The 21,796-nt window shown below is 36.3% G+C and overlaps 1 protein-coding gene across 1 annotated transcript; it reads left to right on the forward strand.

The window, feature by feature from the left end:
- The first annotated feature begins 1,042 nt into the window (after window positions 1-1,042).
- On the forward strand, window positions 1,043-21,744 carry stap2a (signal transducing adaptor family member 2a). Its single transcript, XM_055201317.2, has 11 exons — window positions 1,043-1,319; window positions 2,469-2,540; window positions 6,120-6,239; window positions 8,312-8,368; window positions 12,033-12,184; window positions 12,603-12,734; window positions 12,851-12,920; window positions 13,023-13,125; window positions 18,176-18,271; window positions 19,026-19,157; window positions 20,629-21,744. Exons 1-11 carry the CDS (start codon window positions 1,218-1,220, stop codon window positions 20,682-20,684), a joined length of 1,092 nt encoding a protein of 363 aa, XP_055057292.1. The 5' UTR covers window positions 1,043-1,217; the 3' UTR covers window positions 20,685-21,744.
- The last annotated feature ends 52 nt before the right edge of the window (window positions 21,745-21,796 follow it).

A 21,796-nucleotide genomic window follows, 5' to 3' on the forward strand; every position in this document is an offset into this window, starting at 1 on the left:
CTGCCATTTACTTTAAATTGAGTTGGACAAACTCAATATATTTTTATTGTGTAAAGCCATTTTTTATGAGTTAGGGGTACACATTCATATTGGATGGAAATCCTGCCCACTATTTTATTGAGTTAATCCAATGAATATTTTTTTGAGTGCATTTAAATCACCCATCATGTATTGCATTAATATTTCTGTATTTGCACAATTATTAACAAGAATAATGTTAAAGTTTTCACCGAAATGGCTATTGTTAAAATTATGATTAATATTTTATTATATTTTGTATGATATAAATCATAATAAATTAGTTAGTGCTGGGCAAAGATTAATCCCGATTAAAATAAGAGTGTATTTTTGCATACTAGATGTGTCTGTGCTGTGTGTAATATTTAAAAACCTAACCCTGTGTGTATACATATGTAAGGAATAATTGACGACGGGCCATTGAATTATAAGAAAATAATGCACACCAAGGTGGTTATGCGGCACGACGCGAAGCGGAGTGCCGTTACACCGCAGGTGTGCGTTATTTTCAAATAATTCAAAGGACCGGAGTCAATTATTCCGCTTATACCACGGTTACCACAAACATTGCTCTGGTGCCTATTTTTAAGACATTTGAAAAGATAGGTGTGCGGTTTACAGAAAAATAATCAACACCCATAGAACATTTCTCAGCCAATCAGAATGCAGCATTCAACAGACCCGTGGTATAAATACATAATAATTAGGACACACTAATATATTATGCAAAAATGCACTTTTATTTTGTATGCGATTAATCTTTACCCAGCACTAGTATTAATTATAATTTTGAAATAATAATAATAATTATTATTATTATTGTTTTATAAAGACTGAATGAATACAAATGTATTATTATAATTATAATGTATTTGTTAATTTATAATTTATTATGAATAATCGAAATAACACGTAACCCAACCAAATTAAATAGCCTATGTCCCTTATGAATGCTATAAACTACCAGTCTTTAACCCACGATTCTATTTATGAGCGTAATGCAATGTAATCGTATATTGAATCCCTCGTGCCCGTCTCGTGCGTTGTGCCTCTGAATCCGTGTCAGTGACGGATTAATCACGCGTGTCCACTGCCATCCATCTTTCACCCGAAGAAGGCGTGTCACTCCCCCGGCAATCACATCAGCGTCTCTTTGTCCCCGTCGCCGTCTGTCGGTACCGGGCTGTGCTGCTGGAGTCATGGCGGCGGCGCCCGCGAATCCGCGCACCGGGAGCCCGAGAGCGCAGCTGCCGCCGTGCTATTACGAGGGATATCTGGAGAAAAGAGGACCGAAGGAGAAGGTAAGCGGGTCGGGGGTTTCATTGTGTTATTGTGACAAGCTTGTTTGATGGCTACATCATAACGCATATGCGGTGCGTGGCGGCGCGTGGTTCGTGGTCAATATATTGTGTGGATACGGGCGAGGTTTTGCATTGACGGGCTGTCTTATTTCATAACATTAGAAAGACAAGTGACTTCATACTCTCATTTTGAATATACATCTGATCATTTCGTTTACTCTGCGTTATGGCACCCTGTGAATGCGCAACTTATGTGCCCACTTGCATTGGTTGGGTGCTTTAAATTCCTGGCACCAGCTAGATACAGACACACCTTAATGCGGACCAAATGTAAAGTGTGTTGAAAAATGATACTGTATATCACACGCGTTTTAAATCACCAGACATGTATGCATCTCTCAGTGTCCACCTATCACATTACACGTGCAGCCTAATTGTATTTGCTGTTATCTGCTGGCCATAGTATGGAGTTCTGAAGCACAAAATGAGTTTCAGATTATGGATAATATTGTAGGTTAGACCTAAAATTGAATACAATAGAATGGGGTGTTGGCACTTGGCAGAGAAATATGCATACACAGATGAGTCCCAAAAATGTATATTCACGGGGGAATACGTGGGGTTCAGGTGCACAGCGTGGACCTCAGAGTTGAGACAGCTGTGCTCCGGGTCACCGCGATGCCCTGGGGAGCCATGAGCTGCCACAGAGATCCAGACGGAGGAGAGATTTAGAGACAGATGAGCATTAATCCGTGCAGAGATGACTGCTATTTAGTGCACACAGTTTAGTTTAGACAAACAGCAGCCCTTCAACATGGAGTAAACAACTGTTCTGAATTTAGAGTCAGTCATTTATGGCTGATCAATCTTGCAATAATGTCTTTGGGGTGCTATAATTGGTTAAAATATGGACAAAACCCAAAAAATTGGCTTGTCATACTGTCAACACTGTTACTATACATTGAGTTTTACAGTAACAGAGTTGACACTAATTCTGACAACAAAATCATTATTGAGCTATAAAAGATTTGTGGTGGACTCTGTTGAGTTGCACTACGAAACTACATAGAACCAAATAAAAAACACACAAAAATCAAGTTTTGCATTTCTAAAGGTCAGATTTGTTTTTATTTTTCTATCTTCATGCAGGTAGCTCGCCGTTTGTGGACCTGCTTATGTGGCAATGCGTTATACTTCTACAACAATGCTAAAGACCCACAAGTAAGTGAAATCATGGGCGACACTTTTTTTCAAATAAACATAATCTGACCAAACATGATATGTTTTTAAAGTATGCCTTCATGGGCATTAAGATCTCTATTTTCGCTGAAAATAAACAAGGGGTGAACACTTTTAAAGCGTTTTGAATTGCTCCCACATCACATTATTATGTTTTTATATTAAAGGTCATATTGTGCACATTTTTATAGGACGTAATATAAATCTCAGGTGTGCCTAGTATGTGTCTGTGAAGTTTCAGTTTTTTTTTTTTTAGTTTTTTTTTTGCGCCTGCTATGAGTTCTTATTTTTTTTTTCTTGCTTTTTTTTCTTTTTTTTATTGAGTAAAAGAATATAACACAGAGCATAACATTATACAGTTTTATACAAAACAAAATATAGTGTTAATTGGACATCGGGCATTTGAAAATAATGTCATAGTGCTTTAAACATGTTAATGACTTTTTGTTTTTTAACAATTTTAAAGAAGAAATAAAACATTCAAATTCTGCTAAAAACACTTTGAAAATTGGGGATGCATTTAAATACTTTTGTTTATGTATATAGAATTTAGCCTGTAATATGAATAAATTAACGATATACTCAAGATCTTTGTTAGCATTGTTTTCATAGTGTACAATTATATCCTTTAAAGAAAAAAATCATCCTTTACTTTACTAAAAATATAGGTTGCCAATTCTTTCCAAAAAACTTGGGATATGTTACAATAAAAAAATAAATGTGTTAACACTTCTTTCTAAATTTTACAAAAGGAACATAAATCATCAATATCAGAATATTAGTTTCAATTTAAAATACCCCACAGATCATTTGTTATGTCATGTCCAAAATGCCCCTAAATGGGTTTGGAGCAGAGCGCAACCGAGTGCTTTTGGTTAAAAACAGATCTGATTAGTAACTTTAGCAGCATTAGGGCTACACATACTAACAAACACAAAGCTTTTGGGTAAATAAACCAGTCAGTCATTAGCTGTGGGCGAGACTTTATCATTGTGACATCACATTAACCAGAGAATCAAAACAGCATGTTTAATGAGACTGCTTTGTTTTAATGGGGGTTGAAAAGAAGGAGAAGGTGGAATTTTTTTCAATTGTAGGGTTGTTTTGTTCACACAGTGCCAACAAACATTTATGTCCAAACACTTTTCTACTTTTACCATAAAGTGACCAATCAACCGTTTGGTAAAGCACGTTTTTGAAAAATTATTAAAAAACATACAAAAGTTTTTCATGGCACCAAATAACATAATTTTGTAAAGTTACGGCTGTTACAGTGTAATATATCAAAAAAAAGCTTTCTTTGTCTCTGAAGAAGAAATGTTGTGTCAAGTGCTGTTGATTGACAATCTGACTTGGATTTTTTGGCATAACATACCTCAAGCAAATGGTAGTGATAGCTTAAAGGAACAGTATGTAAGAAATGTATATCAAATAATCATAAAATGGCCCTGATATGTCACTAGACATTAAGAAATCATTTTCATTTCCAATACTTTTATCACTGACAACAGTGGTCTGGCCAGGATATTGTCATTTAAAAAGTGGAGTTGCAGCCCTCAACTGATGTTTATGTTGTCATTTTGTGTATTGGACACCAGTTGTGTGATTGCAGTACCAGTTTTAGCCACAAGTTTTGTGATTGCAATACCAGTTTTGGCCACAATCCTACATACTGTTCCTTTAATCAGCTTAGGTACTCCTCTCAATAAAATATATTGACTAAAAATGTGCTCAACCATTTTGTTGAGAGGTAGTTAAAGGGTTAAACCTGACAGTGTAAAATCAGAGTAGCTGTGTATTTATTAAAACAGTAAGACTGGCAACAGTTGGAGAAAAACAATTCTGGCATCATACAGATGTAAGCCTCCGTCAATCTGTGAAGCATTAGGATAAATCTAGGAGGACATGTTTTTTAAACATCTAACACAAATCACAAAGTCAATCTTAATCTTATCTGCTTAGTGGACAAACTCAGTCAGAGAAGAGCAGATGCCCAACAGTCGGGCTTTGTTTAATACTGTCCTCAGCATTTAATGTTCATTCTGGACCATCAAAATAAGCTACACTTTTGAGGAAACTTCTGAAGAAATACTATGCAAAGTTTCTGTGTTATTTGTACAATACATATTTGTTAATATTTAAAAGATGTACCTCCTTGAATGCATTACGAGACACTTAATTTATACATGTAACTCTTGATTGTTTAACAACACTGTTTAGTAGCCGATGTAGTGCGTTTATTCTGTAACACGTTAACATTCACACAAAAGGTAAAATGAAAATTCACCCACATGTCTTTCCAAACCTGTACTATTTTCTTTCATTTGTTATTAAATTCAATGTTTAATACTCTAAGGGGGCTTGCACACCAAAGCTTTTACGCCCGCGGCTGGGGCATGTTTTCAATTGTTTCCAATGGAAGTTCTGCGTTCAGCAGCTAGCCGTTTTCTTCCGTGCTGAAAACGGCACTCGGCTTTTTTTCCGCGCCCAGCGCTGAGCGCCGAGAGTTGAAAAATATTCAACTTTGGGTCCGCCCGTCAATGTCAGTTCTCACACGGCTGTCCAATCACAGTGGAGGAGGGGCAGGGCATTCCCACAGCAACCAACCGGCTCACAGCTGAAGTTTCACAGCTACCAATAAGCGCTCAGCTGAAAAAACAGCTGGCATTCGGCATTGTCCAGGCGTTTTCAGCCGCGTTTAAAAGTTTTGGTGTGCACAATCCCTCAGCCGAGCGCTTTTTAGCTGTGATACTTGAGCTGTGGGCCGGTTGGTTGTTGTGATACTTGTCCCGCCCCTCCTCCACGGCTGTGTGAAAACTGACATTGACGAGCGGAGCTTTTCACCCAAAGTTAAAACTCTTTCAACTCTCGAGCGCCGGCTTATTTGAAAAACGCTGAGTTTCCACTGGAATCAATTGAAAACATGCGCCGGCCGCGAGCGTAAAAGCTTTGGTGTGCACGCCCTCTAAAGCTCCAAAATGTATCATAAATGTTACTCTACATGACCAGTTGTGATACAGAAAGTAAAAAATTACACTTTAATTCTTTACAGCTTTTGTTAATCATTTCTTTAAATGTGACATAGAATGATTAAACGGAGTATTTATCCTTGTTCTGTGATGTGACATGTAGACAAAAAAATGTTTGTTTGGGTCTGTAATGCCTCAGACGCTTCCGAAAACCTCTCTCAGATAGCTGTATTAGGGTTGGGGATTTTAAACAAGTGAGTTTGCACCTATTTGGCTCCCCCTGCTGGCTTAACTTGCAATCTCATTACTGATTGGCTTACTTTGCTGCCACTCAAAAAATGTAGCCAATTATTTCAAGTGGAGGGGCAGTTAGATGCCTGTGATGTCATAAGCATCAGTTTTTCAGATTGGGCCGTTTTCTGGCTGACATTTCTAAAAGAGGAATTTCTATGAGACTGAGATGTTTAGCATGTTTAGCACTTTTTGTATGTTTGTGAATGCGGGTAGACTACCATTATTCAACAAAGACAAGGTAAAAATGGTTTTTCATTCTCTGTCCCCTTTAAATGTAAAGCTATGTGTGTATTTGTAGTATGTAGAGAAGTTGGATCTGAGTGGATTTGTGTCTCTGATTGACGACCCAAGCCGTGACAGAAACCTAGAAGCAGCGCGACTGAACCTGCGAATGAAGGATGGAGAAATCAAACTTACTGTGAGTATCAATTATCAGTCAACATGCACATTCATTTAAAAGGGACATATCATGAAAATCTGACTTTTTTACTTAGTTTTGGTAAACCATTTTCTGCAAGCAAGGGAAAAAATAGGTCATTGAAGTTGTGATGTCTGAAGGGGATAATACCGCCCTTAAATCTGCACTATCCAACCACAGCACTGCCATTTGGTGCAGATATCCGCTCATTAGCATTTTAAAGGACACACCCAAAAACAGCACATTTTTGCTTATCTATATGATATATTGAGTAAGTACTTCACATACTCTTGGGACACCAAAGATTTATTGGACATCTTAAAGTCTTGTTTAATGTCCCCCCTTGTAAACACATACCTTATTTCCCTTCACATTCTGGAAACGTATACCTCACTTTCCTCATCCCTAACCCTCTTTTATCATAAACCCTTTCAATGCATGTACAGCAGGCATGTATTTTGGCATGATGCACATAGGTTCACATGACTCGGCAAACACATATTTTGACGTGATGAGCCACACACACACGACACTCCGAACACATATTTTGAACTCGTGCCCTTCGTGTTTTCTGTAAACACATACTCATTGGCCCTCATGCTCAATAAACGCAAACTTTACTTTCCCCTACGCTAACATATACCTCATCTTCCTTATGTTGTGTAAACCTACATCACTTTTCCCATTTTCTGTAAACATACCGATAACATTTCTCATCATGCTCTGTAAATGCATACCTCACTTGCTCTTATGCTCTGTAAAAACATACTGTACCTCATTCCCATCATGCTCTGCAAACACACGCACCTCAATTCCTCTACCCTCATAATCTCAGCTCATGAGAGTTATTTTTTGGTTTCAGTCTGATTAAGTAGTTTTTTGAGTCATCTAAAGGTCTGGATGTGATATTTAGGGAAACAAAGTTGTATTTACACGTTACTAGGCTGTTGCCGTAAATGATTTAGAGAAGGAAGCAGGCACTAAAGTTTACAAAATAGGCGTATGTAGGTTATATGGAACCTTTGAGAACAACTCATCTATTTAAACATACAATATAAAATCTGATAAACATTTATACCATTTCACTTGAACCTTCAAAGTTAGTGAGATTGATAGGTCGGCATAAATGTTGCTGAAGCCTCCAGTCGGTTTCAGTTTGTCAGGACATTATTTTATTACCCGTTTACACTCAACACAAATAACACTTCCAGTCAGAACCAGATTAGATAAGATCATAGATTATAGTGTAGTATAAATACTAAAGACTACTGGATTTACAATTGCCTGCAGTCAGAATTGCACTGTAAAAAAATTCCGTATAGAAATTAAAATGTTACTTGCAGCTGGTTGCCGCCGGTAACTTACCGTAGATTTAAATTTGTTATTTACTAGCAACACTTTGTTCAAAGCTAAATGAACATTAAACATTTACAAGTCTTTGTTTTTACAGAGTAAAACTTAAACAACAGCATCAACAAAACATTCTGGGAAACGAGCATAAAAACAGAAAAAGGTTGATGAAAATTTTTGGTTCCCAGAATGCTTTGCACAAGGCTGTTATTTTAGTTTTACCCTAAAAAGACAAAGACTTGTAAATGTTTAATGTTCGTTTAACTTTAAACAAAATGTTGCCAGTAAATAACATATTTAAATCTACAGTAAGTTACCGGCAATCAGCTGCAAGTAACACCATTTTTTTACAGAGTAGAGCAAAGCAAAGGCTTGAATATATAGACAAATGACTAAAAAGAGGCACAAAATCACTTTCCCATACATTTACTCTATAGTTGCTCTCAACAAATCTTCTTTCTGTCTTCTTTGTACTCACATCTATTAAATATTAAGTCATTAACCAAATGAAAGCTCTGTTATGTTTCACATACTTTTTGTGCTTGTCCTTGTCAACACTTTAAATTATAGCACTTCTCATATAACTTTATGGATGTGATGTTTTTTTGAATCCACAATTTAAAAGAAATGTAAATTGAGATTTAATAAGCTATGCATATATTTGCATATTAATAACAGATTGCAGTGTATAATGTATTAATCTGTCCTTCTCTTATTCAAAGGCTCCCAATCTAGAAGCCCGTGAGATGTGGAAAGGGTTCCTCTACTCTGTAGTAGATGTAAGTGACAAATGAAGAGTTTGGTTCCAAAACCAGATAACTCAGTTTTTTCCCAATTAATATTATTCAAACTACAGTTGGTTTGATTTGATTTAAGCCATCATGACTAAAATAACAGCAAAGTAGCACAATAAAAACATCATAATATAATAATAAACATGTTTTGAGGTTTAAAAAACGGATTTATGTCATTTTGGAACCAAACTCTTCAAATACTTTTGAATAGATGAGTCTATAATGTCTTGTAGTTTCTTAGTATATCAAGATCAGTGTTGGGGGTAATGCATTACAGGTAACGCGCATTACGTAATAATATTACTTTTCTGAAGTAACAAGTAAAGTAACGCATTACTTTGAAAAAGTACACATTAATATTTGAGTTACTTTTTTAAAAAAGTAATGTGAGTTACTTTTAAGTTTAATTAATATAATTTACAAATAAAATAACGTACTGAATTAATCTCAACAAATTAATGTAGAATTACACACTCTATGCGGCTGAGAAACGGAGATGGCAGGCTTGAGCTTTACATTTTTGTGATCATAAAAACACCTGCAAGGCCTGAAAGAGATCAAGAAGTAACTTAAAAGTAACCTAAGCATTACTTTCCATGAAAAGTAACTAATGCAATTAGTTACTTTTTTGGGGAGTAACTTAATATTGTAATGCATTACTTTTAAAAGTAACTTTCCCCAACACTGATCAAGATGAACTTTTGCATGTAACTGTGAATAATATTATTGTTTTGTTAATCCAGTCAGAGACCTTTGCACTGTAGGCGTTTCAGAGAATGCCTCACAGATCAGATGCTTTTAGGTTGAAGAAAACCTTACATATGATACAGTATTGTGCAAAAGTCTTAGGTCACCACCAGCTTTGTTGTTTTAGCATAGTTTAAATGATAGTCCATATTTATTTCTCTCTCTCATATTACACAAATTTTTATTGCATAAAAAATTAAGTATTTAGTGTGACCTCTTTTGGCACTAAACACATCTATGAGATTCTGTTGTCAATAGATTAAAAATTAGGGTTTAATTTCATCAAGGTTTAAGAGATCCTGCAGGTTCCTTCTATTGCTCAAATAAGAGGAGATCAAGTGTAATGCTGCGTTTACACCAACTGCGTTTGAGGCGTCAAAATCGCGTCTACCGCGCTAGTTTGCCGCTTGAACAGTTTGAATGCATTCGCCCGTCTAGAGCGAAGTAGACGTGCGGAAAAAGCCAGCATTTGACACGCGTAAGAGGCAAAATCTGCTTCTTGTTGGAGGGGCAAGTGCTATGCGGTTGTCTGTTTGCAAGATGGCTGATTGTGCATTTATCGAGGGAGTTACCGGTTTGTATTTGGTCACCTTACTATAGGGGGAAAATAAATGGTGCGGGTCGATAAACGTCACGTGACTCAAAAGTGAAAGGTGTATTACAACTTACCAGGTTGCCTAATGTCCTCACTGACACTCTTCCAAGCGAGGTCCTTTTTATTCCTGTCTCTATAGATATAAGAACTTGTGTCGTATAGCTCCGTGTGACTGCTTACGGACAATATCTAGCGTTCCTTCGTGTTAAATGAGTGACTCTGGGCAGGGCTGCCGCCACAGCAGCAAGCAGGCTCCTGATTGGTTAACGCGCCGTAAAAAATTCGCCAAAGTTCAAATTTCTCAACTCGGGCATCAGCCGCAAATTTGCATCAAACGCAAAATGCACAAAAAGCACCATTCGCGCGTACGGCGGCAGACGCTCAATTCGCACCATTCGCGCAAACTAGACGTGCAAATGAGGCAGAATTGTGTCCACCGCGCCGAACGCCTAATCCGGGCCGCGAGACCGCCAGACGCGCATCAACGCGTCTTTACATTGACTTAACATTGAAATCACTCGCGCTTGACGCCTCTACCACGGCAGGTGTAAACGCAGCATAAGAAGAAATACTTGACAGTGTAGCTCAAAGTTTTCATACGTTTTTTTATTCTGCATACAAATTTTATGTATGCTTCTGGCTGTATTCTAATAAAGACACTGAGAAATAAATAAATATGTTCATTATGCAAAAACAACTAATGTAATGGTGGTCTAATATTATGTGTTCACACCAGGCGCGAATGAAGTGTTCAGCGCGGGTGATTTACAAGTTAATTCAATGCAAAGATGCGATAGACATAGCCTGGTCCAACCAGACTCTCGTACATTAATTTCATTTGGATCATATTGGATCTGCCCAGAGTCACTCAGGATCTGCCATAGGCAATCGCTAACGTGTGGTCGTGACGTATGTCATGCGCCGAAACCGAACGGAAACAACAAGTTTGAATGATCAGACCAACAAAACTTAGCAAACATTGTTCTTGCTTCGGCTTTAACTTCTGTATATTCGGCAGTTTTGCAACAACGGACCGAATAGCTTTTCTCACGTCTTTCTCCGCTGCCATTACTGAACTACAACTCAAACTGACGCACGACCTCAACGTCATCGTTCTTAGCCAACCCCCTCTGTTTGCTGATTGGACCTGCAGATTTTTGCAGGAGAAAACAAAACTCTACAGAGCAGTCCCAGACGCAGTACTGAAGTGAAAATTAAGCTGAAGCATGTAGGAGGGCGGAGCCAGGCTACGATAGACATACTGCGGCGCGTATTTATGCCTACGCTCGCTACGCCGTTATCACGTCACTACTACTCCCGATTGGTTAAAGCGTCGCAAATATCTGCCAAAGTTCAGATTTTTCAACTCGCTCAATTCGTCTGAAATGCTCATTTGGCGCCGCCTCATTTGCGTTAGTTAAAAATCTGAACTTTAGTGGATATTCGCAGCACATTAACCAATCCAGGAGCTGGCTCTAGTAGTGACGTGATTACAATGTAGCGAGCTGTGGCAGAAATATGAAACAACAATGGAGGACAAAATCATTGTCGCTGTATGTGGACACCCGGAGCTGTACGACACATCTTCGTACTTCGTATAGAAACTGTAATAAAAAGAATCTTGTTTGGAAGAAAGTGAGTGATGAGGTCGGACATTCTGGTAAGTTGTTAAAAACGATTTTTATTCAATTTGAGATATAAATATTGAGACTACAAGTTTGCTAAAACCGGCAAATTGAGCGTATTCACGTCTGAATTTAACAGGCGAGTTAACTCAAAATGTTCAAGCGCTTAACTACGTGTGAATAGCACGATTTATTTGCTTCATTCGCATCTGGTGTGAACATACAGTTAGACTTTTGCACAGTATTGTGTGTATATATACTGATTACTGTACGTTTTTTTTACTGCTATCTAGAGAGAAACTTTAAAATGTAATGATAATAACAAAAAATGTGCACTATTTATTGAACATTTATAAATGATAAAATACTAAACTGTTATCACTAGATCTTTATGATTTCTTGTATGATGACATCACTTATTGATGCTTTCTTGAACTTAACTTTAATATAAGTTAATGTGTCAAGCTTTTCTCCCTGTCATAAAAACTTTTTATCGTCTTTGTTTTTATCAAAACAGTTTTGCCCTTTGATCAACAGCTGACGTACTAAACCAAAACTTCAAAAACATCTCACACACACACTAACTAGCGTTTCAAAGATCAGAGTTGATTCCTGGCATGAAAGTGATCACAATGTTTAGCCCTGTAAATAATATAGACGTGCATTTTGTGGTTCGTTGCAGCTGGCCGTGCCCACCACCCTCACCCTCCTGCCCGGGCAGCTTCACATGCTGAAGGAGGTCGTGGAGAAGGAAAAACTGCGACGGAGGTCCCGCGCTGGATCCCGAGCTCCCTCGTCCCCCCTCTCGCTGCCGCTGGTGGGGGAAATACCTGCGTGAGTCTCTGTTTATCTCAGCAAGAGGCCCAGAGACGGGTTGACATTCTTGACTTCTTGTGTGTTTATTCATTTATTAGTGGTGTTTGCTATGGTGTTGCTCTTCCTCATACTTACTGGTTGGGATTGGCATGTCATGTGATGTTTACACAACAGTGCAATGTATCAAAAAAACTAAGAACTCTTAAATAAAAACAAAGAAATTATGCATTAATATTATTATTCATCTAAGATAGGATGAGTAAATTATGAGATTTGTTGATATCGTCACCTGTGGTGAAAACATATTAAAAGTTTTGTTTGGAGCTGTGATGTGCCAACTTTTCTCTCTTTTTGGTTAATAATGTTTATCTCTATATCTAAGCATGATGAATAATCTTTTGCTGGTCAGTCTCCATGCATCTGCATTGTTTTGCAGGTGTTTCAGACCTGTGTCTCGTACCGAAGCTGAGGTGTTGTTGGAAAGACATCCAGACTCTGGAAACATGCTTCTCCGACCAGGAAGAGATGGGACTTCACTCGCCGTCACCACACGACAAGACCTGAACGGGTAAAAACAGAAGCATCAGGTGTTGCTTTTTGTGAATAGACTGATGAAGCATTGTGGTAGCGAAACCAAGCAATGTTGTATTGTGTAGTGTAAATGTATTTAATTTTTATTTCCAGGTCTGTGTTCAGACACTACAGAGTGACACAGAAGCAGCAGGGTGGTTACATTATCGATGTGGAAAACCCAGTATGTGAAAAAAAAAATTTTTTATGAAGTCACTCAATGCAGAGCAGCTGATAACTTGAAGCTTTGGGATTTTCAGCATGCTTCTTTCTTCCCAATCTCCAGATCCCCTGTCCCACCCTTCATGATGTCATCAACGCTCTCGTGGAGAAAACCGCCGGCACTCTTCAGCCCTTTATATTAGAGGAGCCGTATGAAGAAAACATCAGTATGTTACACACACACACACACACACACTAGGGCTGTCAAAATGGCTGAACAAGTACATTCGAAATTCGTCCTTGAAAAATAATAAAATTCGAATTATATTCGAATTATAAAGACCTACTTTATCTTGGAGAAAATACTCCTAAAAGCCCACAAGAGGGCGCAGCACAAAGCCCCAATAATATAAACAAATCATGCACAGCATATTTTTTGTTAAAACGAATGTTATAAACACTAATAAATTAAACATAATTTCTTAAATTCATATGCAAAGGAACAACAGTGCACATAGATATCTGGAAGTGCAAAATGCCTCAACAGCCAGCGTGTGTAGGCTAACACAAACATAGTCAAGAAACTATCCATGTTTACATTTACAAATTATTTTATGTAGCCTACCATACATTAAAAGAGCCTCAGTCAATACAGAACACAACGGTGTCTTAATGAAATCAAAATTAGCCAGTATATTTGTGCAACTGTAAATGTACAAAACGAATGCCATGCATAGACAATGAATATTAATATAGGGCATTTTATATAATATACAAGTAGATGTGTTTCTAATAAAGTATGAAAACGAATGAATCTTTATCTAAGCCAAAATAAGTGGGAAAGATCATTAGTCATTTAAATTTTGTCAAGCTTATACGCTATTATATTATATTTTGTGTGTTCCTTGGTTGAAAATATGTAGAAATAAATGCGAGTAATAAAGTACAGAACAGAAATGTTTAACTTACGCGCAGAGCGAAGCCGTTAATAAAGCAGACTCTCCGTAATTAATAGAGGACGTGCTGAAACAGTCGAGTTGGCAGATGATCATCATGTTTATATTTCACGCAGATAATGTTGATGAAAAACTTGCATATCAAATGTCCAGGTGAAAGTCAAGTTTCCAGTCAGTTATAAAAATAAAGCCACCGCGGCGTTACATTGCAACTCTCTCATATGCGGTGTGGACTCTGTAGATGCACATATGGATTTAAAGTTGCTAAACAAGCAGCTGTATTATGGCACTTTCGTGTTTATCAGTTATTTTAAACTTTAAAACTGCATTTAGAAGCAGACGACAATTCTGTCATCTCAGCTAGTTTCACTTTGCGGATGAATTCCAGTTGATGCTCCAAAAACCAAAGAAGCATCACACAGCCATTTTAATATGTATTCTGTCCGACTCGTAATCCCCACTGTCTTTTCTTGCTATTTTTCAAATGAATAACGCTGGCTTGCTCCGCATAGTTGGCTGAGCCGCTAACGCTCTGTATAACAATCCGCGTCAGTTATGTCATCATAACGCTGCGCGAGCTTCCTGACACAGGTAAAATTCGAATGCAAAGTTTTACGTTCGAATATGCATATTTTTTTTACATTCGACGAATATTCGAAATTCGAATTAAAATTTGACAGCCCTAACACACACACACACACACACACACACACACACACACACACACACACACACACATACAGTACTGTGCAAAAGTCTTAGGCCACCATCACCAGCTTAATAGCAAAGTTTTAATGTTCATCCATATTTATTTTTCACTCTTTTTATTAAGATACAAACAGAAAATAGAGGAAATATGTACACAAACTTAAAAACAAAACCATTTTCAGAACTAAATGTCGTCTTCAGGCATCAGTCAGTATTTGGGTGATTCTCACGAAACCATTGAAACACCACGGCACTAATGATTTTAGTTTTAAAATGTGTAATATAGTAACATTAAAAAGCATCAGAATTAACACAATACTGTGTTCTACCTTGCACAATGTGTGATTTGAACATAAGAATTTATAATTGTAAATTTTATCTCATTTTCTGCTGAAATTCTCATTACCGCAATGTGTCCGGCTGTGTTTGAACATGCTTTATGTTGTAATTTAATCAAATTAACACAAAAATATTAAGAAAAAAAATAAATGGATGTTTTGCTAGACTACTTTAGATGACAGAAAAAATATTTACTGAATATTTATGTATAATAATAATGAAGAAAAATTAGGAAAATGATGTGTCCATGCCTGATGTTCTCATCCTCCGCAACACTTTTTGAGAACAGTTTAAGCACACATACAGAATTTTAATAAAGTTTGATTTTGAGTGACCAAGCACATGTACCAGTTTCTTCAAGATGGCTACCAGGTAAGATCATTTTTTTACAGTTAATTTGAAATATTGTCTTGTCAGAATGCTTACACAACATTTTGATTATCATTACCGCAACAGATGCTTATTAAATGTTAATTTAATTAATAGAAGCATAATACTTTTGATTTTAAATGCATGTGCAGAATCTCCAAATTATGTTCTTTCAGGTTTGTCATGTCATTTTGAAAATATGTCAGTGTTGATGTTTTCTGACTGTTGCGGTAATGAGATTTTTTAGGACAAATTTTTTAAATTATGTTACAAAAAGTGTTAAATGATAAGTAAAAGTTTTTAAATTAATGTTCCCATTTACTCCAGACTTTGTTTTTCAATGTCTGGTGGGAAAAAAAGTAAATTTAAGCAATTTTTACGTTTTCATGCTTGACATTTTTAAAACCAAGTTTTCTTGAGAATCACCCATTTAGTGTGACTTCTCTAGACACTAAACACATCTTGAGCTTTTTCGTGGAGCCTGAAGTCATTCGATTAGAAGTAGAAATTTGGATTTCACATGTATGTTTTATGGTTGTATTCTAATAAAGAGACTACGAAGTATTTATATATGATCACTATACATTGCAAAAACAACAAATCTAATGGTGGCCTAAGACTTTTGCACAGTACTGTATACATAAGCTATCAGGTCACTGGACCAAAACATTTTCATGATCAAAGTCTTTTTATCTGAAGGTGTATGTTTAAATGCAACAAAGTTAGTTTTTGTATTCAGAAAACTGAACATAGTTTTGCAAAACGTTTCGTGTCCTTAGGCAAATCATCCTGAGGGTGGCGCTCTGAGGTTGACTGGCAGGCTCTAAAATGATACGAGCATCATGGCTCTCCTGAAGTGGTTGAAGTCCTTAGGGCAACATTATGTTGACCCTGGGACAACATTTAAATCAACCAATCGGATTTCAGAAATAAGTTTACAATTTGTTTTAAGTTTAAGCTTACAACCAGGATTAGCTGTTTTTAGACCATTGTTATTCTCTTATCATGTCCCTCTGATTTTAGGGTTTGGTGGTTATGGTTGGGGTTTGGGGTGGTTTTAGGTTTTTTTTTAGAAAAATCTCTCACTTGGCAAAATCAGTTCGAGCTACATATCATAATGTAGTATTATTGAATTTGAATATTAATTTAAAATGATAGGATTTGTGGAAAATTTAAGAGAGTTAAACAAAGCTAACAATTAACCAATGCATGGGGAACTGGCACAAAAACACAATATTATTAATATAAAAATATTTTTATATGTATCTTTAATCGGTTGTTCTTCTTTTGCAATCGTTTCTGATTATGAAATGAGTATTTTGTATATTCAACACTGTAAAAAAATTCAGTAGAAATTGCAATGTTATTGCAGCTGGGTTGCCGGTAATTTACCATAGATTTAAATTTTTGTTATTTACTGGCAAGAGTTTGTTCAAAGTTAAATAAATTTTAAATATTAACAAGTCTTGATCTTTACAGAATAAAACTATACAATAACAGCCTCATGCAAAGCATTCTGGGAAGCAGAAATCATCATCAAACTTTTTCAGTTTTTTGCTTCAGATTTTGTTTCCCAGAATGTTTTGCTTGATGCTGTTTTTTTAGTTTTACTCTGTAAAGACAAAGACTTTTGAATGTTTAATGTTCATTTAACTTTGAACAAAATGTTGCCAGTAAATAACATACATTTAAATCTACGGTAAGTTACCGGCAACCCAGCTGCAATTTCTACTGATTTTTTTACAGTGAAGTTATTACAACAGCATATGGTTTGTGTTTTTACTAATTTCATAAGAATTTATTAAGAATTTGGTCCGATGTTGTTTCATATTTGAACTTGATTTGTGAGTTTTATGTCATCATTTTTCTTTGGGGGCCATGTAGGGATTTCTCAATTGCCCCGCAGTTTAACTTAAAGGTGCAATGTGTAATTTTTAGAAGGATCTTTTGAGAGAAATGCAAAATAATATACAAAACTATATTATCTGGGGTGTATAAAGACCTTTCATAATGAACCGTTATGTGTTTATTACCTTAGAGTGAGACATTTTTATCTACATACACGAGGGTCCCCTTACATGGAAGTCGCCATTTTGTGCTGCCATGTGTTTCTAAAGAAGCCCAAACCTTTTTACTAAGTTGTCTCCGATGATGAGATGGTTGTTCGGTGGCGGCTACCAAAGCTTCTCTGTGTTTCAAAAACGAGAGGTGAGCAGTGGACTGAGCCGTTGGTTGTAATTTGCAACCTTACCACTAGATGCCGCTAAAATTTACACACTGCACCTTTAAGATGAGCAGACAGGCAGAGGGGACATACAGGGAAAGCAAATATTTTCCACAGATGATTTTCTAATGTCACACTATATGAATATAAATGTATATAATTTACAAAATAATCATTATATAATTTACAAAATAAAATGTATTTTGATTAAAAAATACATTAAATATGCACAATAAATATAGCATAAATATAACAAGAGAGGACTTGTATAGAGTATTTTTATAAAAAAAAGAAAAGTTTTTGAAATGGCTAAAGAAAAGCAGCCAATAAGAGCCGAGAATAGATCAGAACACCGGCAATCTTGTCTAAGGGGCCAATCGCACCACATGCTTTTTGAAATGCTTGGAAACGGCAAAAAAATGCAATGCGTTCAGCGTGCATAAACAGCGTGCATTGTGCTGCCCATAGAAAATCATTCAAAAAAGGCGGCTACAACTGCCATAAACGCGTTTGGTGTGATCGGCCACTAATATTACTATGAAGATGCAAACATAATATGTACAGCATCAGATAAGCTCCTGTATAGCTCAATGGTAGAACATTGTGTTAGCGGTGCAACTATTGATAATGATTAACTTTTATCCATGATTTTATTTACACTGAACTTCTTTCTTTTTTTAGCGTTTGTGTCATCCAACGATGAAAACGGCGAGCGAACGCTTCACTGCGCTCCCACAGGACCCGTCTCCAGAGCTCCTGCCCTGCCTCCTAAACAAGGTATCACATACAGAATCTAATGTCCTAAAAGCATTAAACATCTGCTGTGCTCTATTTACACTGAAAACTAATCTGCTGCCGATTAATGTAGCGAAAGATTATTGATTCAAAACATATAAATGATCACAGTTATGTACTCATGCAAGACACTTGACGAAATGTGTACTGTACCTTGCTTGTATTAAAAACATCATCATACATATTAGTAAGAAAATTTATCTAGGTAAACAGTTTACCCCAAAAGGCATTTTTCGAGGAGGTTAAATTACATGAAATGATCGTCATCATGAAATATATTTAGAAATTGTGTCAGTGGCATGATTTTAACTGAAGCATGTCAAATATCTCTGCTTCATAAATCTTTTCTCTTGACACACAACATGCAGAAACAGTTGTGTCTTCACTTTAACTTGTGTTGCGAAAGTGTGAAACAAGTCTGAATCTGTGCTCAAGCAGCGAGAAGTTATAACACGAGACGCTTAAGGAAAACAACACTACAAAATAGGGCTGCACAGATTTGAGGTACAGTATATACAAATTAATGTGTACTAAACACATTACAACTTATTATAAGGGAAATTTCGCTAGAGTAACCTAAGGGTAAATTTCTACCTTGGCGCATTATGATTGATAGGTCATGGGTCACACTGTGGGATTTGAACCAGTAACCTAACAGTTAACAGATCTTAGTCTTGGTTTATACAGTTTAACCCTGAATCCTCCAATCTGAGTGTCTGTGATTGTATGTATTCAGTAGGTACAGACAGATGGACCCTACGATCGCAGACGAGGTCTCCCAGTTCCTCCCCTCGATCATTTTCCCCAACCGGTTCCCCATCCAACTCCATGAGAAGGCTGGTTCTGTCTCCCTCACCTCTTTCACAGAGTAAGAGTCTCAAACATAAAAGTACTGATAAAACAAAATATGCTGTTAATTATGATACATTATAGCAGGGGGGATTGCTGGGGGTTTGTGTGTTTATGAAATTAATTCATTAGAAATAAATTATAAAATGAAAAATAATTTTAAAATAAAAAATCTAAATAAAACACTTACTTAAAAATATATACATTTCATTTGTGTAATCTGAATGTCATGTGACTTTTACACAACACTATACAATATCCGAATTTCGTTGCTGTGTAAAGTTGTATCAGAAAACTGAGAACTTATGCAAAATGAACAGATAAAAAATTTAAATGCTAGTGATAAAAACTTTTAAATGGATAAAAAAATTTAAGTTTATAAAGTTAAACATGCTTTGAAATATTAACAAAAAAATTCAGGGGGTACTTCAAATAAAAAAATTAGATCAAGAGGGTTCGGCTAACAAGAAAGTTTGAAAACCCCTGCATTATATAATATGATATTATATATATATTCGATATATGATATTGGGTTACTAAAAAATCATTAATTACTAGTTACTAATGACATCTTCAATCGTGTGATTAGATTACTGTACATTAGATTACTCTCTCTAAAAAGAATTTAATTACTTATTACTTTCTAAATCCTATAAATGATAAATGATACAAAGATAGGCTTGAAACGGCTTGAATAAATCATATAAAAGTACATCAATTATTCTGGTCCCGCTTTAGGGTCCAATTCTCACTATTAACTAACTATAAACTACTTTTGCACCAACATACTCCTAAGTACTGCTTTTTAAAGTAGTTGTTAAGTTTAAATATTGGTAGGAATTGTGTGGGATTAAGGATGTAGAATAAGGTTTTGCAGAATCAGGCATTTATTTGTGCTATTTAAGTACTAATAAACAGCCAATATCTCCGTAATATTAATGCTAATACCAACCAGTTAATAGTGAGAATTGTAAACTACACTAGTAGTGTGTTACCATTATTCTTATTAACTCACCAAAGTATTTAAAATGAGAAGGATACACAAAAAAACATGCATTATAATGTTAGACTTTACATTTTGATGTTAAATCCACTATCATATAAATAATATAATATTATATAAATAAGAGGAATCCCTTTACTTTTTTAAGGAAAAAGTAATTCAATTACAGCAAATAATTACTTAGTAACTAGTTACACCAACCACTGAATACAACACAGTTTGTTTTAGCAGTACAGCTGTAAAAACACAAATCATGGCAAATTTTTGTTACGATTTTATTGCACATTTTGCATAAACAATATTAATTACATAAATAATCGAACAATAAATAAGCAACATAATAAATTAGCTTTGCACTCTGTATTTGCAAATTACTAATAATTTTACAGCATTGTATGCACACCATTTGGGTCTCTGGGGGAGCCCAAACATCAAGAATAAAACACACAAACAGGTACGTAAATTCATCTTGTTTTCTTTCCATCAGGCCTCACGGAAGAGCTCAAACAGAAGCTGGAGAAAAGACGGACCAGTCAAGAGTGATTTCCTACTGATGACTCCGCCCACCCGTCACGCCCACCATCTGTCGTCTTATTCTGCCAGTGCCTTCCAATAATGACTTCCGACCCGTCACACAGACTCAGCAATCTTCCCTTTGTGTGACTATATATACTGCCGCTTCATTTGATCCTATAAACAGCACAAACGCCAGAGAGCCGAGGTCCCTCAACTATCCTGCCTCATGCCACTTCAACATGAAAGATGATCCTGAGAGATTCTGGAAACTGAAATTCTGATCCAGTATTCTCCCTTTTCATTAATATAACTCAGATTTATCCCTCAAATCAAGAGGACGTTTGCTTATTCAATAAAGAAGCACATTGAACAGGTCTCTCAATAAAGGACGTGATCGTATTGCTGATTTCAATCAAGTGTTAACTGTGAAATTAAAGTTTAGTGCTCTGAGTGTCTTAGTCCCTACTGAAAAGACCAGCCTAAACTGCTTGGTTTTAGCTGGTAGAGATGGTATATCAGGTTGTTTTTGGAGAGGTTTTGGACACTTTTTGGCTGGTCAGGCTGGGAGACCAGCTCACCCATCAGCTAAAACCAGCTGACCCACCAGATAACCAGGGTGAAAGACCATCTTAAACCAGTTACTTCCATCTTATACCAGCTAAGCTGGTTTAAAGTTGTGGGTCAGCTGGTCTTCCAGCCTGACTAGCGTAGACCAGCTAAAAAGTGTCCAAACCCCCTCTTAAACCAGCCAGCTACACCAGCTAAAACCAGGTTGGGAGACCAGCTAGAAACTGATATATTTTGAAATTAAGTAATGCATTTGGACAGTTGCATTAGAAACACTGAAGTCTATGGGGTTTGATCTTGTAAAGCTGTTATTATTTAAATATAACCGAGACAGTTCAGCGTAAGCATTTGGGTTGATAGATGGTTGCATCTTTATTTCCTGTGGCAGTCTTTAATCAGCATGCATGGTGCTACTGTGACTTTGTAGATATCTGTTTTCATGTGATGTTCAAATGATTTCTTTGCTATTTATAATCGTAATATTTATGGGAATAAAGGGAAGGTTTTGTAGAAGTTATAACTTGTTCTCCTTGCATAATAATACTTTTTTTAAGTTATTAAAAGCTATCTAT

This window comes from Misgurnus anguillicaudatus, chromosome 2 (genome assembly GCF_027580225.2).
Source record: "Misgurnus anguillicaudatus chromosome 2, ASM2758022v2, whole genome shotgun sequence".
Lineage (NCBI taxonomy): Eukaryota > Metazoa > Chordata > Actinopteri > Cypriniformes > Cobitidae > Misgurnus > Misgurnus anguillicaudatus.

Excerpts from the sequence above, each read along its gene's own strand:
- stap2a (XM_055201317.2), top strand. The coding sequence starts at position 1,218 with ATGGCGGCGGCGCCCGCGAATCCGCGCACCGGGAGCCCGAGAGCGCAG. Across the intron at positions 6,240-8,311 it reads ATGGAGAAATCAAACTTACT|GCTCCCAATCTAGAAGCCCG; the intron begins GTGAGTATCAAT and ends TCTTATTCAAAG. Across the intron at positions 12,921-13,022 it reads TTATCGATGTGGAAAACCCA|ATCCCCTGTCCCACCCTTCA; the intron begins GTATGTGAAAAA and ends CCCAATCTCCAG.